The sequence below is a fragment of the Diadema antillarum genome, unplaced genomic scaffold, assembly GCF_040938485.1.
Source record: "Diadema antillarum isolate AM-2024a unplaced genomic scaffold, OU_Dant_1.0 seq00001133_RagTag, whole genome shotgun sequence".
In the NCBI taxonomy this organism is placed as follows: Eukaryota; Metazoa; Echinodermata; class Echinoidea; order Diadematoida; family Diadematidae; genus Diadema; species Diadema antillarum.
Genome location: NW_027271945.1, coordinates 551,056 through 572,071, shown reverse-complemented (window position 1 = coordinate 572,071; position 21,016 = coordinate 551,056). Strand labels below are relative to the sequence as shown.

General features: G+C 40.2%; 1 protein-coding gene across 1 annotated transcript in view; it reads right to left on the bottom strand.

The window, feature by feature from the left end:
* Nucleotides 1-733: 733 nt before the first annotated feature.
* The window catches only part of LOC139744057 (uncharacterized), a 32,372-nt gene continuing 12,089 nt past the window's right edge, over nt 734-21,016 (bottom strand). The window contains exons 3-7 of the mRNA XM_071654513.1: nt 15,845-16,453; nt 15,537-15,754; nt 11,878-12,133; nt 4,322-4,644; nt 734-2,754 (exon numbers count right to left, since the gene is read on the bottom strand). Of these exons, the coding sequence (XP_071510614.1) occupies nt 1,041-2,754; nt 4,322-4,644; nt 11,878-12,133; nt 15,537-15,754; nt 15,845-16,453 (3,120 nt within the window). The 3' untranslated portion in view covers nt 734-1,040. The remainder of the gene's footprint in view (nt 2,755-4,321; nt 4,645-11,877; nt 12,134-15,536; nt 15,755-15,844; nt 16,454-21,016) is intronic.

The window sequence follows — 21,016 nt, the reverse complement described above, 5'->3', positions numbered from 1 at the left end:
TGTACACAAGTCCCAATGCACTTTGTTTCAAAAGTCAACACAAACTGAGTTAAAGCTGAATCCAACATATCCCAAGAGACTGTGCATGTGATTGCAAAAAAAAAAAAAAAAAAGAACCCAAAGTTTAAAAACAATTTAACATTATGGTCATAAAAGAGGGCAATTAAAAGAATTGTTAGAAAACACCAACCTGACAGCCAGCATTTTCATTCCCAGTTGTTTGAGAAACATCTTTGTGCTGTTCTTTCGTAATAGCAAGTGTGTGCTCACCATATTAATCAACTCTGCTTGGAGTAAATACCCATTCCCAATAGTATATCAATTAGCAACCAAGGACACAATAACGCTACTGATGTCCAGCGATTCTTTTCAAGTAAATGCTAAATAAAGATTTATGCCACTTGTCATTATCCCGTCTGTCTCGTCCAAAATGATTATGATGCACCACATATTGCCCTATCTTCTTGCTGTGCAAACACAATGTCATAGCATATTTAGCCTTAATAGTTGTGGACCTTTCTTGGTGGGTGTTTGGAAAGGGGGTAGAGTTTCTCTTACAATATTTGCTGGCAAGAAAAAGTGTTAATAGCAGACCCTCATCTTCAGTGAAGTATTTGGTATAAGTCACTAGTAGCAGTAAAAAAAAAATCACAGGCTTTTGCAACCATACAGCAAAGCCAGTCCAATTAACACACAGGGGTTGCTTTTCTGTTTTTAAAGAGTTGTATGATAAACTATGTTATAGGCAGAGTGTACTGTCACTCTCGGAGTTGGGCAAAAAGTAAAAAACAGTGCATGGACTCAGCAGAAAGCTAACCAATCTCCTGGTTTCCAACTAATGCTAGGGTATTATCAAGAGTTGACAATTTCAGGACCATACTTTTCTGACCAGTCTCCGAGATCAGTCTCAGCAAAGTCTTTAGCCACAGCAAATGTCAATGACATGATAACAAGAATAGGCTTTGAATCAAATAAATACACGGCACAATTAACATGGTCCATTTGCAGCTGGAAATAAATGGCAGGTGCTTTGGCTGGGCCTAATAGTGGCCATAATCTAAAGTGGGCATCATGTTGTAGAGTTGAGCTGGGTCTAGAGTATGCATCATTTCCCTGTCACTGGGCACAGGTGGCTTGGGAGGGGGAGGCGGCGCGGGCGGGGGCGTGACGGGGGGTTGAGGGTTGCGGGGCTGGGCTGGCTTCTCCCGCTGCCTACCGGTGGGGCCGGCCTTGTTTGGCCCCGCCCAAAGGTCAATACCATGCTCCTTCTTCTTGTGGTTCTTCAGGCTGACGTTGTGCGTGAAGGAGCGGTCGCAGAAGTCGCATTTGTATGGCTTCTCCCCCGTGTGCTGCCGCCGGTGGGCCAGCATATTATGATACTGGGTGAAGCCCCGCCCACAATCGGGGCATTGGTGGGGCTTCACCTTGCGGTGGACTAGTTCGTGTTTCTCTAGGCCATGCGCCGAGAGGAATTTCTTGCCGCATATCTTGCAATCAAAGTCCCGGACACCCGTGTGGCAGCGCATGTGTGAGCTGAGACTGCACTTGAAGCGGTAGGCCTTCCCGCACACCTCGCAGATGTGCTTCAGAACCTCCCCCTGCCGCTTGGCCTGGTGCACCCGGACGTGCGCCCGGAACGCCTCTTTGGTAAACATCTTTCCACATTCCTGGCACAGGCGGCGCTCGGCATGAACAGCGAAATGGAAGTTCTTCTGCCCCGGCCGGAACCGAATATAGTCATCACACTGGGGGCAGTGTACCAGGGTCACCGCCCATCTGTCAATATCTTCCCACTCCTTATACGGTTTGGTCTTCTTCTTCTTGCCCCCCTCCCCATCGTCCTCCTCCTCCTCCTCCTCCTCCTCTTCCTCCCCCTCCTCATGTTCTTCATGGTTATTGGCATCTGCCCCGGCTCCCTTGTCCTTGTCTTCCAGGTGATCATCCTCATCCTGCCCTTCCCCTCTGTCCGCTGGATGTTCATGCTCTTCTGTCGGGCCGGCATCCCGGCCCACCTGGCGACTATCACTGTCTCTCACACTCATGTTTGTGTAACTGTTCTCCTGCTCCGGCGGACCATCGAGGCCCATCATGTGCGAACCGGTCATATAGGCGTCGCCCTGGTTGGGGCGCGGGGCACCCCCTCCTTCCATGCTCATGTGCATGCTCTGTCCGAGGGACTGGATCACATTGGGATACTGCGCTCCGACCTTGCCCCACTCCCTCCCCTCCTCGTAGTGCTTCCTGTAGGCAGAGATGGGGTCATAGCCCCTGTTGTGAGCCCAGCCCTGCTCCCCCGCCAGCAGCTGGCCGGGCACCCCGGCGCGATACATGCCCCCCGACACCTTGCTCCAGTCGTTGGAGTAGTTGTCGTGGAGATGCCGCTTGAATGGCGGCATCATCTCGTATCGGCGGGCATCCATGGCGTCCTGTCCGTAGGCACTGGCCATGTTCCTATACATGTCACTTTCTGACATCCTTCGTTGGCCAGGGTCTGGCATCCCTTGCTGCTCCTCACCCATGCTACTCAAGTCCTGGTACTGTTTCTCAGACCCACGCTCCTCAGCGGTGCCATCCCCACCCTGATTGGTCTCTGGTCCATCCTTGGACTTTAGATACTCGGAGGGGTGGCTGCTTTCAAGGTGCTTTTTAAAGGCTGTGATGCCGTCGTAGCGCAGACAACAAATCTTGCACTCATAACGTCTGGGAAGTGCATTCCAATCTAAATTCTTCAACGTACTCATCAGCGATGGCCTCCTGAAAGAAGACAGAGAACGAAAGAAACATGAGCCAATGCCGCACAAGAAAGTAAAACATAAACAAAGAGCTAAAAAGACAAACAAACATGCATCAAGGACTGTATTAAACTATGTGTGGGTGGGGTATAATAAACCACTTACGGATACTTAACCTTAAACACACTGGGCTTTTTTGGCTATTGATGCTAAAAGTCTTTAGTCTTAGGCAACGAAGTTCTCATGTACAACCCCATATTCCAATACGAAAATTGTCTAGGATTTTTTTTTACAGCTAAAAAGTATGTCGTAGAATGCTCAATTCAAAATATGACTTTCTCCTTTTCCAAGAAACTCTCTTTTGTCTTTTTGGATTTACAAATGCTATTTTGCTTAACATTACCTTTTGCTTCTCTTTTACTCTTTTAACACAGTCTTTGCAAGTGGAATATGGTTGCTTTTACTGCCAGTATAATCATCTCATCAATGAACAAAATGGCACAATTAAAACCTCTTTGTGACGGCTACTCATGACTGGAAAGTATTGTATGAGGTTACGTAAGTTCAAAATCTTTTCAGTGTAATTGCCTGCCTAAAGAAAGCATGCTCCATTTTTCTGGAACACAAGATAGGCCAGTCTTTGACTTATCTGAAAAAAATTTGCTGGGAATTTACAGTCACTAAAGTATACTGACCTAAAAGTTTCCCTAACTTGGCCCCTGGTTCTAATGCAATCAAAAAATTATATTGAATGTTTGTATACATCATTTTCGAAGGAACATACTCATTAGAAATGCATGCTTAAGCATTTCATGCATATTCCAGGAAAAAATCCTGAGTTGTAATTCAATTAAAATTAAAGTCATGCAATAAAGGAACTTTTTTAATCCAATTTGAGCACAATGGGACATATGTAAAACATACCATGGCATTTGAATGCAAAACTCATTGTGTACAACAATGCAGATAGCCAAGAGGGAATTTCACAGAAAATTCCAATGCCTTATACAGGTGTGTACACACATTTCAAGGTGTACAAAAGTGTGCATGGGGCCATAGGACGCTGGTGGACACGTCCAATTATATCTGCTTTCAGTCATATTCTTTTATATGACCAAGGTGCCAATTTGAACTAATTGAGACCCTATCACCCTTGGGAAGCTACCTGTCAAGTTTGGTAAAAATCCATCATGGGGTTTTGAAGAAGAAGCTGAAAATGTAAAAAGCCAACTAAAATGAGATGACGCACTTGAGCCTTTGACTCAGATAAGCTAGAAACGCAATTCTGGTCATGGTGACATGACTAAAATTTTTCATGTAAGTCTACACACCAGTTTGATGACACTGTGTTGAAAACTTCAAAGAACCAAAATCTCTTAGAAGACACATTTCATTCACAATTCTGCCGCAGCCTACCGTAGCTTGATGGTGGATCACATTCCTTTCCTACTTCTGAATAACTTCAAAGAACAGAATTTGGACCCCTACCTTTCTAATGCCCATGAAAGATTATTTTGAAAGACAATTTTGATGTGCAAGCACTGCTAGCGTCATGAAGGCTGGTTTTGCTTAGCTACTGACCAACTGACCTTCCACCCCTCCGGGCCGCTTGAACTTTGACCTTTGCTTCCTGCTTATCCTCCTTGCTCTCTGCTGGAGGCTCCTCAGGTTGTGGCTGGACCGGTGGTTTGGGCTTGGGCTTGCGACCTCTCTTCTTCTTTGGCACTGGTTCTGGCTGGGGCGGTGGTGGCTCCTCCCTCGCCTGCCTGGCTGCGCGGGAGATGCGGGGAATCCGTGGGGTACGTGGCGTCTTCGGGGTGCGGGGCGTCTTCGGCAGTTTTGGGCTGGAGCTACTACCCATCACCTTCCGTGGCTGGCGAGACTTGCGCTTGTTTCGTATAGGCGGTGCAGACTAGACAAGAGAAGATCAACATGATTAAGCACTAAACATGCGACATATCACAAGAGCAACAAAAGAATACCAGCATCAATGAAATTCAGTCAGACTGCAATGTTCCCATGAAGTCAGGCAAGGGGATAGAGTTTATTACAAAGACAGGGACAGGCATAAAGTCAGCTGAATACATACATGTACATGTACTGGTGGAAGTTTAAGTACATTATGCAAGTTGGAATGTACATGTATGAGGCAATGTTACCTGTACGCTTCCTTTGATTTTCCAGCCATAATAAATTTTTTACCTGACGAGACACATCTTTCTGTACATCGCATCTTTCCATGGAACTTACTGCCCTTTTACCTGAATACCAAGGACATCAGCGGCAATGTTATGAATACCACTTGAGTCTTGAACATTCTTAGTCCTTTTCATAAGAAACAGCAAGAAAAATCTAGCATTATTTACCCTAATTGTGCGTAATGAATTTTCAGCAAGAGCCAAAGGTACTAATCCTTACAAAATATGACAACAGCTGACTCCTGCAAACAATTTTTTACACAGACAAAATCCAGCAAATTTATCATTGTAGTTGTTACTGGGAGGCTGGGGGAATTATAATCTAAACAACAGAATAATAAGAATAAAGAGACAACACGCTAATGGTGAGACACACAAATATGGCAACTCCACTAATTGCTTGTAAACATGCATGTTGCTTCCCTTCAGGGGTGTAACATGAAAGCAGCCCATGGTTAAAACTGTTGGCGAACAAGAACAAGAAAAACGTAAAGCGATGTCTTGCCCACATATCGCAATTTGAGATTATAGTGTTTTTAAGATGTAAGTTCATTGACCTTTGACCTTGTCCGACTTATGCAATATTCAAACTTGACTGGGATCTTTAGGTGATGAACTGGTGGTGTGAGTTTTGTGGTGCAGGTCAAAGTTTAAAGTTGTGGCAAGTTATTGGGAGCACACAATCTATGGCGCTCAAATCAGGGAAAGTTCATTGACATTTTGATCTTTGACCTTGTCAGAATTCACCACTGTTCGAGCTTGAGTGGAATCTCTATGTCATGTACCTGTGGTGTGAATTTGGTGGTCATAGTTCAACGCTGTGGAAAGTTATTAGAGTACACCACAATACTGTGGGTACAGTGCTTATCAGGGCAAGTTCATTGACCTTTTGACCTTGTTGGACTCTACCATATTGGATCTTGACCAATATTTTTGGGCTATGTTCCTGTGGTGTGAGTTTGAAAGAATAAAAACACGCCCATTGAACAAACAGCAATTTTATCACATTACTTCCTATTTTTCATAATTTCTGATGGGCACGTAACTTTCACTGATTCGGAGGGCGCCCTTGATGTCGAGCTAGAGAGGACGCAAAATTTGGAGCTGCGCTTCAACCATTATTTTTGACGGCCTAATTTCATTTGGACCAAGCTTTAACAGTTTTTTCTTTCCTGAAAGTAAAGAGCCATGCTTAGTTTCAAACGTCTCCGTGTGTCGAGTTCTGAGGATAAATCAGGAGAAGCGGACCAAGAGAAAACAGTAAGTGAAAGTGCCACTCCCATATCACCTTCCATTGCTGAGGTACGTACGGAAAATACCGAGTCTCTACTACGTAACATTCTAGAAAAGGTGTCGATGCTCGATGGTATGTGCAAAAAAATTGATGTTATCTCCGAAAAAGTCACGAAGATAGAGGGAAACATTGAAAGCCTAGACACTAGAATATCTGACCTTGAACATGGAGTGTCATATATGGAGACAGAAATGGGAGAAATCAAGCAAGATCTTGGGGGAATTCGCAAAGTAAAGGCCGACCTTGAGTATGTAAATGAGCTACGCAGGAATGTTGTTGACCTTGTCAACCGCAGCAAGCAGAACAACGTCATACTACACGGGATTCCAGAAGGGGAAGAATTGTCGAATGGATCACAGGATTGCGTAACCTATGCCCGCGACTTCTTGGCGACTCATCTGAATATGCGTGAGGTGGAGATTGAGCGTGCCCATCGCACACCACGTGTACACCGCCCTACTGGGAACGAAGGTAGCCGCTCGAGACCACGCCCCATCCATATCAAGCTGCTGCGTTTCACTGATCGCGAAGCGATTCTGAAGCGTAGTTCCGTTCTGAAAGGTGTCACCATTCGCGGATCCAAAGTGGGCGTGAGCGACGATGTACACAAAGACACGCGGATGGAACACAAGCAGCTCATGGTCAAAGTGAAAAAGCTCAGGGAGGAAAACAAGTTCGCTTTCATCCCGAACTCGGTACCAAGACTTATCAAGTACAAAGATGGCCCTAAAGATTCCCCCGGTTCTCTGAAAACACTGAGGTTGTCAGATTTGCATAAAGTGTAGGTCGTACAGTCTTTAGTGCATAGAATGATGTTCTATGGAGGTAGCTATTCTGTCCATTACGTCTATTGTAAAATGTATGTTTAGAATAAAAGACAAAATTGCTATCACAGAGACGTAACTATTATAAACGACACACTATATAGATCCTTTGCTCGAGATAACAAAGTCAAATAATGTGAGTTATTTTATTTCATGCTGTTTTAGAAGGCCAAAAATACTCAAATGACGAGCTCCTTTTCGCACGCCACCGAAATGTGTGCTGGCGGAAAAACGAAAATCGCAAATCAGCAATTTTCGTGTTTTACGGTTTCTTTTGGGTGGTGGTGCTTTTTGTTTTGTTTCATTTCAAATCTGCCTACAAATCTAGGCCAAAAACTCAATTCACATCACTTGTTCATACTGTGCCTTTTGAATTTCGGAATGAAAATACATGCCAATTTCCTTCTCATATATTGTCTGTACAATCCGTATAAAACTGTGAGAATGTTTTACGTACGTCATGAGTGAGCCAATTGATATCAAACTCTGTTCTTTGAATGTGAGGGGACTTGGAAACCCCTTTAAAAGACGATGCGTTTTTAATTGGATAAGAAATTCAGATTATCATGTGATTTTCTTACAAGAAACGCATTCTTCACCAGATTCAGAAAAAAGATGGTGTCAAGAATGGGGATATAAAATCATATTCAACCATGGTCGATCTGACAGTGCAGGAGTATGTATGCTTCTGAAACCTTCTGCAACTTTTGAAATAGTAAACACTGTTAGAGATGACAATGGTAGAATATTGTTGGTCGTCCTGAAATTAAATGCAAATTTGCTAACACTCGGTAATATTTACGGCCCCAATAATGACAACGATAGTTTTTTTGCTGATCTGCATAAGCTACTTGCAATGCACGGGGAAGAACCATATGTAATCGGTGGTGATTTTAATACAATTTTAGATGCTAAGTTAGATAAATTTCCGAATTTGATCCAAAATCATCCACGATGCTTCAAGGCCATAACTGATATAATGTTAGATTTTGATTTGATTGATATATGGAGATCCTTTAATTTATCAAAATTGAAATACACTTGGATGTCTCATGACAGTAAGATAGGAAGTCGTATTGATTATTTTTTGATATCCCAAAGCTTAACCACTTCAGTTGAAAAATGTGATATCCGCTTTGGATATAAAACGGACCATTCTTTGATTTCTTTGATGTTAATGAAGTCCGTTGCAAAGCGGGGGCCGGGATTTTGGAAACTCAACACATCTATTTTAGCTTCGGCAAAAAATGTGGAAAAGATACAAAGTGTAGTAGATTTAGTTTTGACTGAAAACAAAGATTCGAACCCAATAAAGACTTGGGAATATTTGAAATACAAAGTAAGACAAAAGTGTATTCAAATTTCAAAAGAAAATAAAAGTGTCCGTCAGAAAAGATTGAGTAAATTAGAATCAGAAATTAATAAATTGCGTAATACAGATAAATTGAATGATAACAATGTGTTATTGAATGATCTGAAAAGGAAAGAAAGGGAATATGAAGAATTACAGGAAGAAGTCGTGCGTGGTATAATTGTCCGCACCAAAGCCAAATGGATTGCTGAAGGTGAACGTAATACTAAGTATTTCTTTAATTTGGAAAAGAGAAATTTTCAACAGAAGTGTATTTCTCGATTATCTACAAACAATGGCATTTTAACCGATGCAACTGATATTCTTGAAGAAGAAAGGTTATTTTATCTCCGGTTATATACCAAAGACAATCTGAAAAAGTTAGATGTTGATCCAATTAAAAATTTGGTGTTACCTACACTGCATCAGAATGAAGAACGATTCATTGGTGGAAAGATTTCAGAGAAAGAATGTTATGAAACTATAATGTCGTTTGCAAACGATAAAACACCGGGATCTGATGGTTTACCCATCGAGTTTTACAAAATATTTTGGTTTCAGATTAGAGATTTGTTATGTTCTATGTATAATAAATGTTTTGAGGAAAAATCTCTTCCACATTCAATGCGAAGAAGCATTATAACTTTGATTCCAAAAAAAGGTAAAGACCTGTTACTTTTAAAGAACTGGCGTCCAATATCACTTCTTAATAGTGACTACAAGATTTTGGCAAAAATTCTCTCCCAAAGACTTAAAAAGGTTTTACCTTATATAATAAGTAGGGATCAATACGGTTTCCTGAAAGGTAGATACATAGGAGAAATTATACGGTTGTTCATTGATATAAAACATTATTGTGAAATGCATAACATGGAAGGTATTGCTTTAAGCATTGATTTTGAAAAAGCCTTTGATATGTTAGATTGGGATTTCTTATATTATGCTCTTTATACCTTTGGTTTTGATCAGTCTTTTATTCAGTGGGTCAAATTGCTATACTGCAAAATTGAGGGTTGCGTAATAAATAATGGGTTTTCTTCGAAATCTTTTGATATACAACGTGGAGTGAGACAAGGTTGTCCTTTATCTCCATATCTTTTTATAATTGCAGTTGAGTTACTTGGCTGTTTAATGCGACAAAATGAGGAAATCAAGGGATTAAGAATATACGATATAGATGTGAAAATATGTCAATATGCAGACGACACAATTATGTTTTTGAAGCCGAATGAATTGAATCTAAGAAGATGTCTTGGAGTGTTGGATAGTTTTAGAGAAATGTCAGGCCTAAAAATAAACCTTGAGAAATGCAATGTAGTCAGACTTGGAGGTTTTTCAGAAACATTGTGTCGAGACATTCCATTTATTTGGCCAACAGATTTGTTTATGTATCTAGGAATAAAGATTCCCCTCTCTGATTGTACCAACGATTATGATTTGAATTTCAAACCTAAAATTGCAGAAATAAGAGCACTTTTGAATTTGTGGAATTGTAGATCTTTGACACTTTATGGAAAAATTGTTATTATAAAATCTTTGATAATTCCAAAATTGATTTATCCTTTAAGTATATTGCCAAATCCTCCTCCATCTTTCTTTGATGAGGTTCAAAAATTATTCTTTGGGTTTTTATGGAGTTATAAGAACGATAAGATAAAACGTTCTTTGTTGTATAATGATTATGATGAGGGTGGTCTGAAAATGCCGCATCTGCAATCTTTTACCTCTGGTATGAAAATAACTTGGGTAAAGAGGTACCTTGATAAAGAAAATGAGAGTAAACACAAAGTTTTTCTTAGAATGTATGTAAAAACTATGGGCGGTGATATGTTCTTTAAATGGAATCTTTCACCTCGGCACCTTATTCTAAATGATAATATTGATATTTTTTGGTACAATGTTCTCTTTGCATGGTGTCATTACAAGTACTACAATCCAGTTAAATTCAAGGAAATTGTTTCACAGCCATTATGGTTTAACTCCCATATTTTAGTTGATGGTCAGCCTATTTATTCTAGAAATTTGTTTGAATCAAACATGATTTACATAGGAAATATTATCAACCCTGATGGTTGCTTCATGAATTATGACCAAATATTACAGAAATTTAATCCAGGGTCATTCTTGATTTATTTTTCAATAGTATATGCAATTCCTCAAGAATGGAAATTCACCATAAAACAAAATATGGATTGTCAAAGTGTTGTATTACTTTCGAATCCTTGTGATCTTCTACTGAACAATTTTCTTAAATCCAAGAGTTTCAAATTTTTGTTACTCATACTTTGTAAAGAATCATAAAACCACACTTTCAGAGACAGACCATCAAGTAAAATGGGAAACTGATTTACTGTTGAACTTACAAGATTCTTTGTTATGGAAGTCTCGATTTTCTTTGATCTATAGATCATCGATAGAGAACAGAATTCGTAATTTTCAATTTAAGTTCGTACATAGAAAAATCGCTACTCAATACTATCTATGTAAAATAGGTATCAGTGATTCTGCACTTTGTAATTTTTGTGACTCTCATCCACAGACATTATTACATTTATTTCTGAAATGTACCCATGTGTCATCCTTCTGGTATGAAGTATTTCTTTGGCTCAAAGCTAAAAATGTCTGCAATGTTATGTTCACAGATGAAGAAATCTGTTTTGGAACTTTGCATGTTGGAAGGGGACATTTCGTGAATACAATTATCTATTATGCAAAATATTTTATATTTTCTTGTAAAATCAAAAATATCATTCCAACTCTAAATCCGTTTCTGTTTTCTATGAAGCATTTGGAAAATACAGAACGCATCATAGCTATGAAAAAGAATCGTCTAGATTTTCATGTGAGCAAATGGCAAGTTCTTATACCATAGTTTTCTAAGTTATACATGTATGTTTTTTCCATAATGTACTATTCATTATTTTGCATGTATTTGGTATATGAAGCAGCATGTGAATTGGGAAAATAAAGTTGGAAAAAAAAAAAAAAAAACTTTCACTGATTCATTACTTTTCCTTGCGGCACACAGTGTTGTCATGAACTGTGGAGTACATGCAAGATGTAACACAGATTTTTTTCACATGTAATCATTACCATGTTATCATCTGTAGGGTATAGTTGGCGATAAATTTGAGTGTGTCTCTAATTGCTACGATTAGTTATCATCGCTACTACTGTTATCATAATAGTTGTCCTTATTTCTAAAACTTTACGGTAATCATCATTTTCAAAATTAAGTATTTCCCCGTGTCTATATACAACAACGTACCATGTAGATATGAGAACATTGATCAGTGTATGTTATCACTTTTACAACTCATGTCTAGTGTGAAGATCTGTTAACCCGTTGAGGACGAGTCCCGAGTATACTTGGGCAGGTGTCTATGGGAAATGCGTGTTGTAGCAAAATCAGTCCGTCCTCAACGGGTTAAAGGCAACAAACTCGGCATCAAAGTCCAGGTTGCTCCTGCTACCGTACCTTGTGTGGTTTGAAGTCACTGCCATAGGACGGATGGTAATCATAGTCTCCGGGCTCTTCAACGGCAGCATCATCGTAAAGGTCATCCAGGTCGTCGTCAAGGTAACAGTCGGCCCACTCTTCCGGCTCCTCCACGGCCTTCAGCTTCTTTGGTTTCTTGGCCTTGCGCCCTCGCTTGGCTTCCTTCTTTTTGCGTTTCTGGCCGCGTGGCGTGCGCGGCGGGGGCAGGAACTGCTGGAAATAGGTCTTGTCCATGCTGGAAGAAAGATGGTAGCACAATGGTAGCAATCTTGCAGCAATCTTGAAGCAATAGCAGCAATAGCAACCACAGCAACAGCAAAGATTAATCATAATCATCATCACCATCCTCATAATTATTGACAAATATATATCATCAAAAGATGTTTATAGTTGAGTACCAGTTGTTTACAACACTGCAGCTGCACAGTTAACGGACAAGTCCACCTTCATATACATTGTATAAGGATTGAGAGAATGCAGCAATATTAGTAGAACACATCAGTGAAAGTCTGAGGAAAATTGGACAATCCATTCAAAATTTACGAATATTTTACGTATCTGCGCAGTCACTGCTGGAAGAGAAGACTACTACAGTGTATGATGTCACATGCGTACAACTATAATAAGGAAAATAAAAAGAGAATTTCACAAAACTTTACTTTCTGAATAAAGTGCACAGTACTTCGACTTGCTACTGACGTACAGTATGTTAAGGGCAATATTATTCCCCCTGCCTTCTGAAAGAGAGAAGTCAAGTGTTCTTTTGTTATGGGAGAAAAATAGAAATATGTTGAATTTTCTTTATTCTTTCTTTATATCGTTGTACTCATGTGACATGGCAAGCTATAGTAGTCTTTTCATCCAGCCGTGACTGAGCGGAAACTTCAAAAATTCAAAACTTTTTAACGGATTGTCCGATTTTGCTCAAACTCTCACTGATGTGTTATACTAATATTGCTGCATTCACTCAACCCACATGTCTATGAAGGTGAACTTGTCCTTTAAAGTTGCAGTGTAATTTGCAGACATGCTGGTACTGTAAATTAAAAGTGTCATGCCTACAAACTTTTAAAGATAGGGCTGCATGAAATTCTGACAAAAAAAAAAAAAAAATCTTCAAGTATCATCAAACTACTGTACTTCATAATCATGGTGACACTTTGGAATGCTGAAACAGAAAATTGTGAATTAAAAAATGAAAACATATAGTTACATGGATACATGTTTTTGGTAGTGACACAATGACTGGGTAGCACTTTTGAATTTCACCACAAAGCTATTAAATTAAATAGAACATGAATAACAACTTACAATCATATAATCACAAATGATATTACACTCACTGTAAGGATGAATAATAATAATAATAATAATAATAATAATAATAATAATAATAATAATAATAATAATAATAATGATAATAATAATACATTACTGTCATGCACTTGATACAATGTTTCTAAGCGCATAGGGAAAAGACGAAAGGAAAGATGAAAAATGAGGGAAAACAGACAGGTCAAAACAAAAGTAAGAATAACATCACATAAATCAATGTGTACATGTATCAGTATAAAATAAACACATACAATAATTGGGTTACACTCAGCACATTAACTGTAATAGGGGAGGAATCAATATGGGAAAAGATGAGTTTTAAGAAGTGCCTTAAATAATTCTACTGATGGGGCTTGTCCTACATGAATGGGTAGATCATTCCAAAGCTTGGGTGCAATAACTGCGAATGCGCGTTCTCCGTAGCATGTCTTAGTGCGAGGTCCGGGTAACAGTTGAAGATGGGCAGTGGCATGGGCAGCAGTATGAATCATAACAGAACAGGATGGAAAATATGAAAATAAAAGGAAAAACCCAAGACTCATTCCTAAGTTGTAAGATGGAACTGATTGACCAATTGCCCTACATCGACATAAATAAGCACTGAATCGATCAGTGTTTTACAAGCAGCCATGATATAAAAATCATGGGCGTACATTCTCAAGCAGGATCCGAACCTACGACCTCTGACCTCCGGACAGGCGTCGTCTCAACTAGACCACCGAGCTTCCGCCCAACAGCGAGTGTTGGTTCTAATCCTCATAGCATGCAGCGGGTATCTCGATGGAAGAATTTCATGAATTTGAATGTGAAACAGTGTTGTTCCCACACAGCGCAATACTCTCAACAAAACCGACATGAACATCACAACACTGCTCTTCACTATAGCAATATGAAGGGTACAGTGTATCACGACATTTGATACAAGACTTCCACTAATCATTAAGATGAAAAAAAAAGAGAAAAAAAAAGAACAAGAAGATTAATGACAAAGACTATGACTGCAGACAATAAAATTCCAGGCTCGGTAGAGCTACCTACTTTGTATTTTCAATGCATGTGATCCACTCATTGCACTTGTTCTATAAATGCATGTTGTTTGATGTCTGCTGCAAGGACGATTTCAATGAGGTTTTCATATTTCATGCATTCGCCACAAGCAACCCCCTAAAAATAGACAGCAGATTATGTTGAATTAAGGTTGAATACAATCCACGAACTTTGGTATAACAGTATTGGCCTATTGCCCAATCATACAAAAAAGTGTATCAAGCAAATAATGATTGAAATAAAACACAAAATCAGGCACCGGATCATTTTGAATACCAATGGTACAATGCATGGTGTAAAAGCTGCTATGGCTTGAAAAAGGGCATTTTTAAGATTAAATTTTGGTGAAAATATCTCCATCACCCTTCAGAGTACAAAAGACAAGGAAAAAAAATTAGCATCATTGATAACACTATTATCACAAAGACACTAAGGAAACTAGAAAAGCACTCGGAGAGTGAAGACCTCCACCAAGCCAGCAACTCATTTCCAACCTTTCCCAATATAGAAGCCATTTTCAGTTTCTAGCTGTGCGCGCGGCACCTTACCCGCGCAGAGCACACGCTTTAGTGTGCACATGTAAACCTCCAATACACGCAAGTAGACCTTCCAAGTTCATTGACCTTACATGACAATAGATAAAAAATCCTTCAAAAATCCATAACAAATTTGGGATCACTACCAAAATTGAATCGTCTCTTCCTTGTGTCATTATTCACTTTTCCCGCAGGTTTCATTTAAATCCGTTCACAGATTTTTGAGTTATTTTGCAAACAGACAAACCATGCCGATGATCACTTAACCTCACCTTCCTTGGCGGAAAAAGACATGATACAAGTCACTGTCTCGTATGAAATACACACCAAAAAAAGGGCTTGGTAGTGAGTGGGTGTTCCTTCAGCTCTGATAAAGTGAACTCATGCGCAGCCGACTGGAAGTTCACAAATTACTCGAATGTAATTCACATGGCCACAAGGGAAAAAATTCAAATGCTTGTAATCAGCCAAACCACAAGAGCATCAACTGTCACAAGTCCTCTCCATCTATAGGTCTTGAAATACTTGTTAAGGCATCTCTAGGATTTTTTAAAGAGGAACAAAGTTTCATTTGCCTTTCAATTATAACAGGTGCTCTTGCCCATTATGAAATACACAATATTAAGATAGAGCAGTAGCAATACCACATGCATGTTTTGTCCACCACCCAAAAACTAGAAATACTTACTATATTAAAAAGACCTTTAATAAAACACTCACTGGTCCATGAAGATCTTGGCTAGATCTCGGTCCATCTTGACCGCTAATCTCTCCTTCCAAGCCTCCCACCTCGCCAGCTGGTTGCCGATCCGCAGCGGCCTCATCTTGACCCGCCGCGACTTCAGCGGGACGATCGGGGTCTGCTGGGCCTTGGGGGAGGTGCTGCGGGTGCGGAGGCGGAGCTTGATGGAGACGGGGCGCTCGATGATCTTCCCCTCCTCGCCGGACAGCTGCTGCCCCCTCAGCAACTCCGCCTGATCCCGGGGCTGGTCCCCGTACGCCTGCTGGGGCTCGAACGGCGGCTGGGCTAGGTCGGGCGTAGGCTGCCGGAGCTCAGTCGCTTGCAACTGCTGCTGTGGCAGGGATGGGGGATGTGGGGAAGACTGCTGCCGTAGCTCTTGCTCCAGCTTCCGTTGTTGGTGTTGCGCCCCATAGCGGTGGACATCTGACAGCAGGTGCCCCCTCTGCTTTGCCTGGAAGCGCAGTCCCTGTATGTCGTGCTCAATTTTGGCCACCAGTATCTGTGTTTCTTTAATCCTGTCCTCCTCAGCCTCATCCTCCTCATCATCACCATCCTCCTCCTCTTCCTCCGCCTCTTCTTCCCCCTCCTCCTCCTCCTCCTCCTCTTCCTCCTCCTCTTCCTCATCCTCTTCATCTCCCCCCTCCTCGTCCTCTTCGACATCCTCCCCCTCCACATCTCTGGAACCTCTGCTATCATCGTGATCGCCATGTTCGTCACCAATACTCTGTGAGTAATTCTCACTCTGGCAGTTCGTCCCACTGACGGCTTCTTGGCCAACATTCAAGTCACTTTGCTTTGTGTGTCTCTGATTGGCACTTTCCGCGGTATGTCCGTGGTGGAGTTCTGTTGATGAATGGTTGGAGCTTTCTTCTCTACAGTTCTGACGACTGGAACTCTGCATTGAGAAAGGATAATAAAAAGTGACACAACACATCACAATGTACACATGACCAAGATAAATTTTCTATACTGATATGCGAGGTGCTACAAAACCTCTTGAAATAAATATGCTTGAATATGATTCTTGCATTGAGTAGTTTTTTGTTTAAACAGCAACAAAATGACTAATCGCTTTTTATTGACATAAATTACGTACAGTGATTATTCAGTGTTTTAGTACATGTACTAGCTGTGATAAAAATCATGGGCATGTACAGTACATACATGTATTGTACACTCAGGCTGTCATTCTCAAACCAAAGACCTCCTAATTACAAGACAGGCGTCATATTCGCTAGACTACCCAGCTTTTGCCCAAAAGACAGTAATGGCTCTGATCCCTTTATAGCAGCAGGTACTGCATTATATTTATTCAAATGAGTGATTCTTGTGCTGAGTTGTTTTCATTACAAATTGCCCTTCATCAATGTAAATTAAGACTAAACTATAGAAGCACTCTGAGAGCTCAAACCTCTGCCAAGCAGCTCATTTCCACCACTGATCTCGTTCTTCCATAGAGATCAGCGATTTCAAGCCATACGCATGCATGCTGAAAGTCTGCCAATTTCCTAATATCGAAGCCGTTTGTTACGTCATCAACTTCCAGCTGAAGGGATGGTATACTGTAGTTTTAGTTGAAATAGGGCTTCAGGTTTCCAACTTGTTTTGAGAGATAATGAGAAACCTCTAATGAAATATGAAAAAAGCATACAAAGTTTATCTAATACAAAGTTTATTTGATAAAAACTGGTTTTGAAATGGCTAAGATACCAAAATTAAAACAAAGAGGTCCTAATAAATGGTGAAACCCACCTTTCTGACTGTTTCGTTCTACTTTGCTTTTAGATATCTCAGCCATTTTAAAACCGATTTTCATCAAATAAAGTTTGGAGTCCTCTTTATAGAATTGTATGCTCTTTAATAATTCACAAATGGTTTCTAATCGTCTTGCAATAAATTGAAATTGGAACCCCCCCTCCAATCTCAACCAAAACTATACCATCCCTTTTAAAGTCATGAATCATGTTATGTGACAAAGTGCCATACCAAGCTACATTGTAGGTAATTTGCAATTTACTGCATCTGCATCATGGTGACTATACTATACAATAGTTGTATTTGCAGAACAGTTGTATTAGCTACAATGGTGTAAAAGGTTTATTACACTCCGCATCACCTTAATACTAGGGACCAGGGAATTGTACATACTAGACTGAGTATCAAAAAGTCCTTGTCTTGTACACCTTGAAATGTGTTGTATCATGCAACCATGGAAACCCTAAAGCTTGCTGAAGTCGTGCCTTATCAGGTATAGCAAGTAACGCACGAACTGTGCGATTCAGCCGATGTAGACAAAACATGAATTTCAGCAATTTGCACCCTTGGAATCAGTCAGTTGCTTTTACTTTGTTGTTGTTTTTCACGAACAGACAATATCAGAAGGGAGGCATGCATCACAAACTCTGTATTTTGATACAAAATGTACATCTTTGAACTTCCAACATTTTGATATCCTGGTTGACACTCTGGCTGAGCGGAGGGGGGGGGGCATTTTATGAAGCATTTTGTCAGATATTTTTTCTTTTCTGACAAACTGTTATTGATCAGCTACTGAAATCCTTGCATTAAACTGGTTGAGAGCAAATTGGTCGGACAAAATGCTTCATAAAATGACCCCGTGATTTCTAATCAAATTTAGAAAACTTAATCCACCTTGCATAACCAGTCTATGAATAATCAATGGGCACAATGAACATTCAACTTGGACAGCTATAGACGCAATGTACTTGCAATTTGTCAAGAATTCACATCCCACCAAAGAATTCACAGAAACAAACTGTACATTACGCAGGGTTCGAAATTGGCGATGGTCCGCTGGCCATTGGCCACCCAAAATCATGTCGGACTAGCTAAAAATCACAAAATTCTGAAGTAACTAGTCCGTCTGGCTAGCCAAAATATTGCTTCAGTGTCAAAATTGATTCTAAGTAGTCCGCCTGGCTAGTTAAAAAAAAAGTTAAGTGCGACCCCTGTTATACCTTACTGTATAAAGCAAGAAATCTTCGTGGCATGAAATTCTGGTGAATTGGAGCTGACGGCCTTTATCGCGGCATGAAATCATCACGAACTGCCACTGGCATTGCGTGCACATAGTGTACAAATGTACTAGATCAATGAGAACTTTCACATGCATTTTAGAATGGAATCTTGGCTCTTGCGAAATTTCTGAAATCAAAATGCATGCAAACATTTCTGGTTTTACAAGATGCAAACTTCCACTTCAATTACAAATTCTATAGCTTTCATCATACATACGTGTACAATGTACACAGTTGTACAGATTATAACACTTTTTTATGTTTGATAACTTTCATTTGTTGGTTGACTCTCACTTTCATTTTGTTGCCTCTTCTTGGTACACCAGGCTAGGGCTCGCTGCTTGCTCAGTACCCCCCCCCCCCCCCCCACCCCCCCCCCCCCCCACTCTTGTTGTTGCTATTTCACTCTTTTCCTTTCTTTATCCCTAGGCTGTTGTTCCTCATCATGTTTGATGTTGCCTCCCTATTCATCCTTATCCTTCAAAGGTTGCCCTCAATGGTCCACTGGATCATCACTGACCCTCCTCTACTTTTTGTCTGTCCACCCTCCCTTAATCCTCCTCCCTCTTTTAATACCTGTTGGGCTCCTTGCCCATGACCTCCAACTCTTCCCTTTTGTTTTCTTTGTTCTGTGTCCTTAGCCCTCCCCTGACTGTTCTTGTAGTGTGTAGTCCTTATTAAGTGATTGCTTTCCCTACCTGTTTGTCCCCTTGGGCCTTGTCCTACCTGTGTTCCCCTTTTTCCTTCTGTGATTATCTGATTTGTAAATACTAATGATTAATGATAAATATAATAAAATTTTATGTAAATAATTAGGAGTAGTATAGGTTTTGTAGTTAAATTTTAAGGTGATTATCAAAAATAGATATACTTGGAGCAAATTGCCCACCCGGCAGACAGCTCCATAAAATTAAACGAACAACAACAACAACCTGTTTGTCATTTTGCCTCTGATGAAGATTCTGCTAGGATCGAAAGCTCAGGCCCCTATTGACTCCAATTGTACAGTTTCTTTCTTTTTTTCGGGGGGGGGGGGGGGGGGGGGGGCGGGATGGTGGTGGTGACATGCGATACATTTGCATCTATTCCCATTCTGTCACATCCCCAATAGTTCATGTATTAAAACATTTACTTCATCATGCATGGAAGTGGAAATACTTAAAGGGACTGTACAGTACTGGTTGAGGTAGGGATTCATGTTTTGAACATTCCTAAGTGAGATAATGAAAATCCTCTTATGAAATATGAAAGAGCATGTAAATTTAAGAAGGATTCAACGTTTATTTGATGAAAATTGGTTTTCAAATGGCTGAGATATCCAAAAAAGTGCTAATAATAAAAGGTGACATGCCACAACTTTATTAGGATCTCTTTGTTTCACCTTGTTTTTGGATATCTCAGCCATTTCAAAACAGATTTTCATCAAATAAACTTTTGATACCCCTTAGAACTGCATGCTCTTTGACATCTCATAGAGTGATTTCTGAATATCTCGCAAAATGTTAAAAGCTAAATCTACACCTCGACCAGAACTGTATACACCCTTTAACTCTTTATGTGCCATGGTGGAAACCCCCTGTGTGCCACGTTATTCTGAGAAATGAAGGTAGTCATGCTTTGAGAAAGAATTCGGTGTTCCCAATTTGTATAAGTTTCTACAACTTCTACAAATTTCTGTTTAACAGGAGGTGGACACAATAGTGAGCAAAGTTAAACAGGAATGCCAAACTTTCCTTCGATATAAATTGTATGACAAATCTATTTTCAATTTATCTTTTGAATGACCAGTTGCTACATTACTGTAAAGGCATGACTTTTGCACATAAAAACATAACAGAAACTTAGAATGTACACGCAAATCTAGTTGGGAACATCGCTTGATAGTCAATCACCACATAGAAGGCAAGCTGTATGTAAGAGGAACAAAAGCGCGAGAAACGCTTTCATTGTACCGCGGGATTAGCGATTTATCGATCGGTTTATTGTAAAGCGGCTTTGTGTGTTGAGCAGAATATGCGAAGTTGGCACGCCGTCGACTGAGTCGGACGTGCAAACGTGGCACATAAAGAGTTAAATAATGATCTGAAGTCATGAGCGGAAATCTGAGTGACATTGCTATCATCTATAGATTTTGTTGGAATACTTGCAGGAGTCTAGTATTGAAAAAGAAGAAACAGATTCAGTCATTTCAAATCTGCACAGACATCTTGTTTGATTGAAGCTATATATTTCTATCAACTCTTTAAGACGATCTTCTCTGCGGAGCTTCTCTGTCTCAGACAGTACCTGATTGATCACCAGACTGTGACGTTTACATTGTAATTCTTTAGTTGTTTTTAGAATTTAGCGGTTTTTTGCACGGTTGCCACATTCAATGAGAAGATGAAAGAGGAAGGATCTGTACAGTGTAGGCTCATATT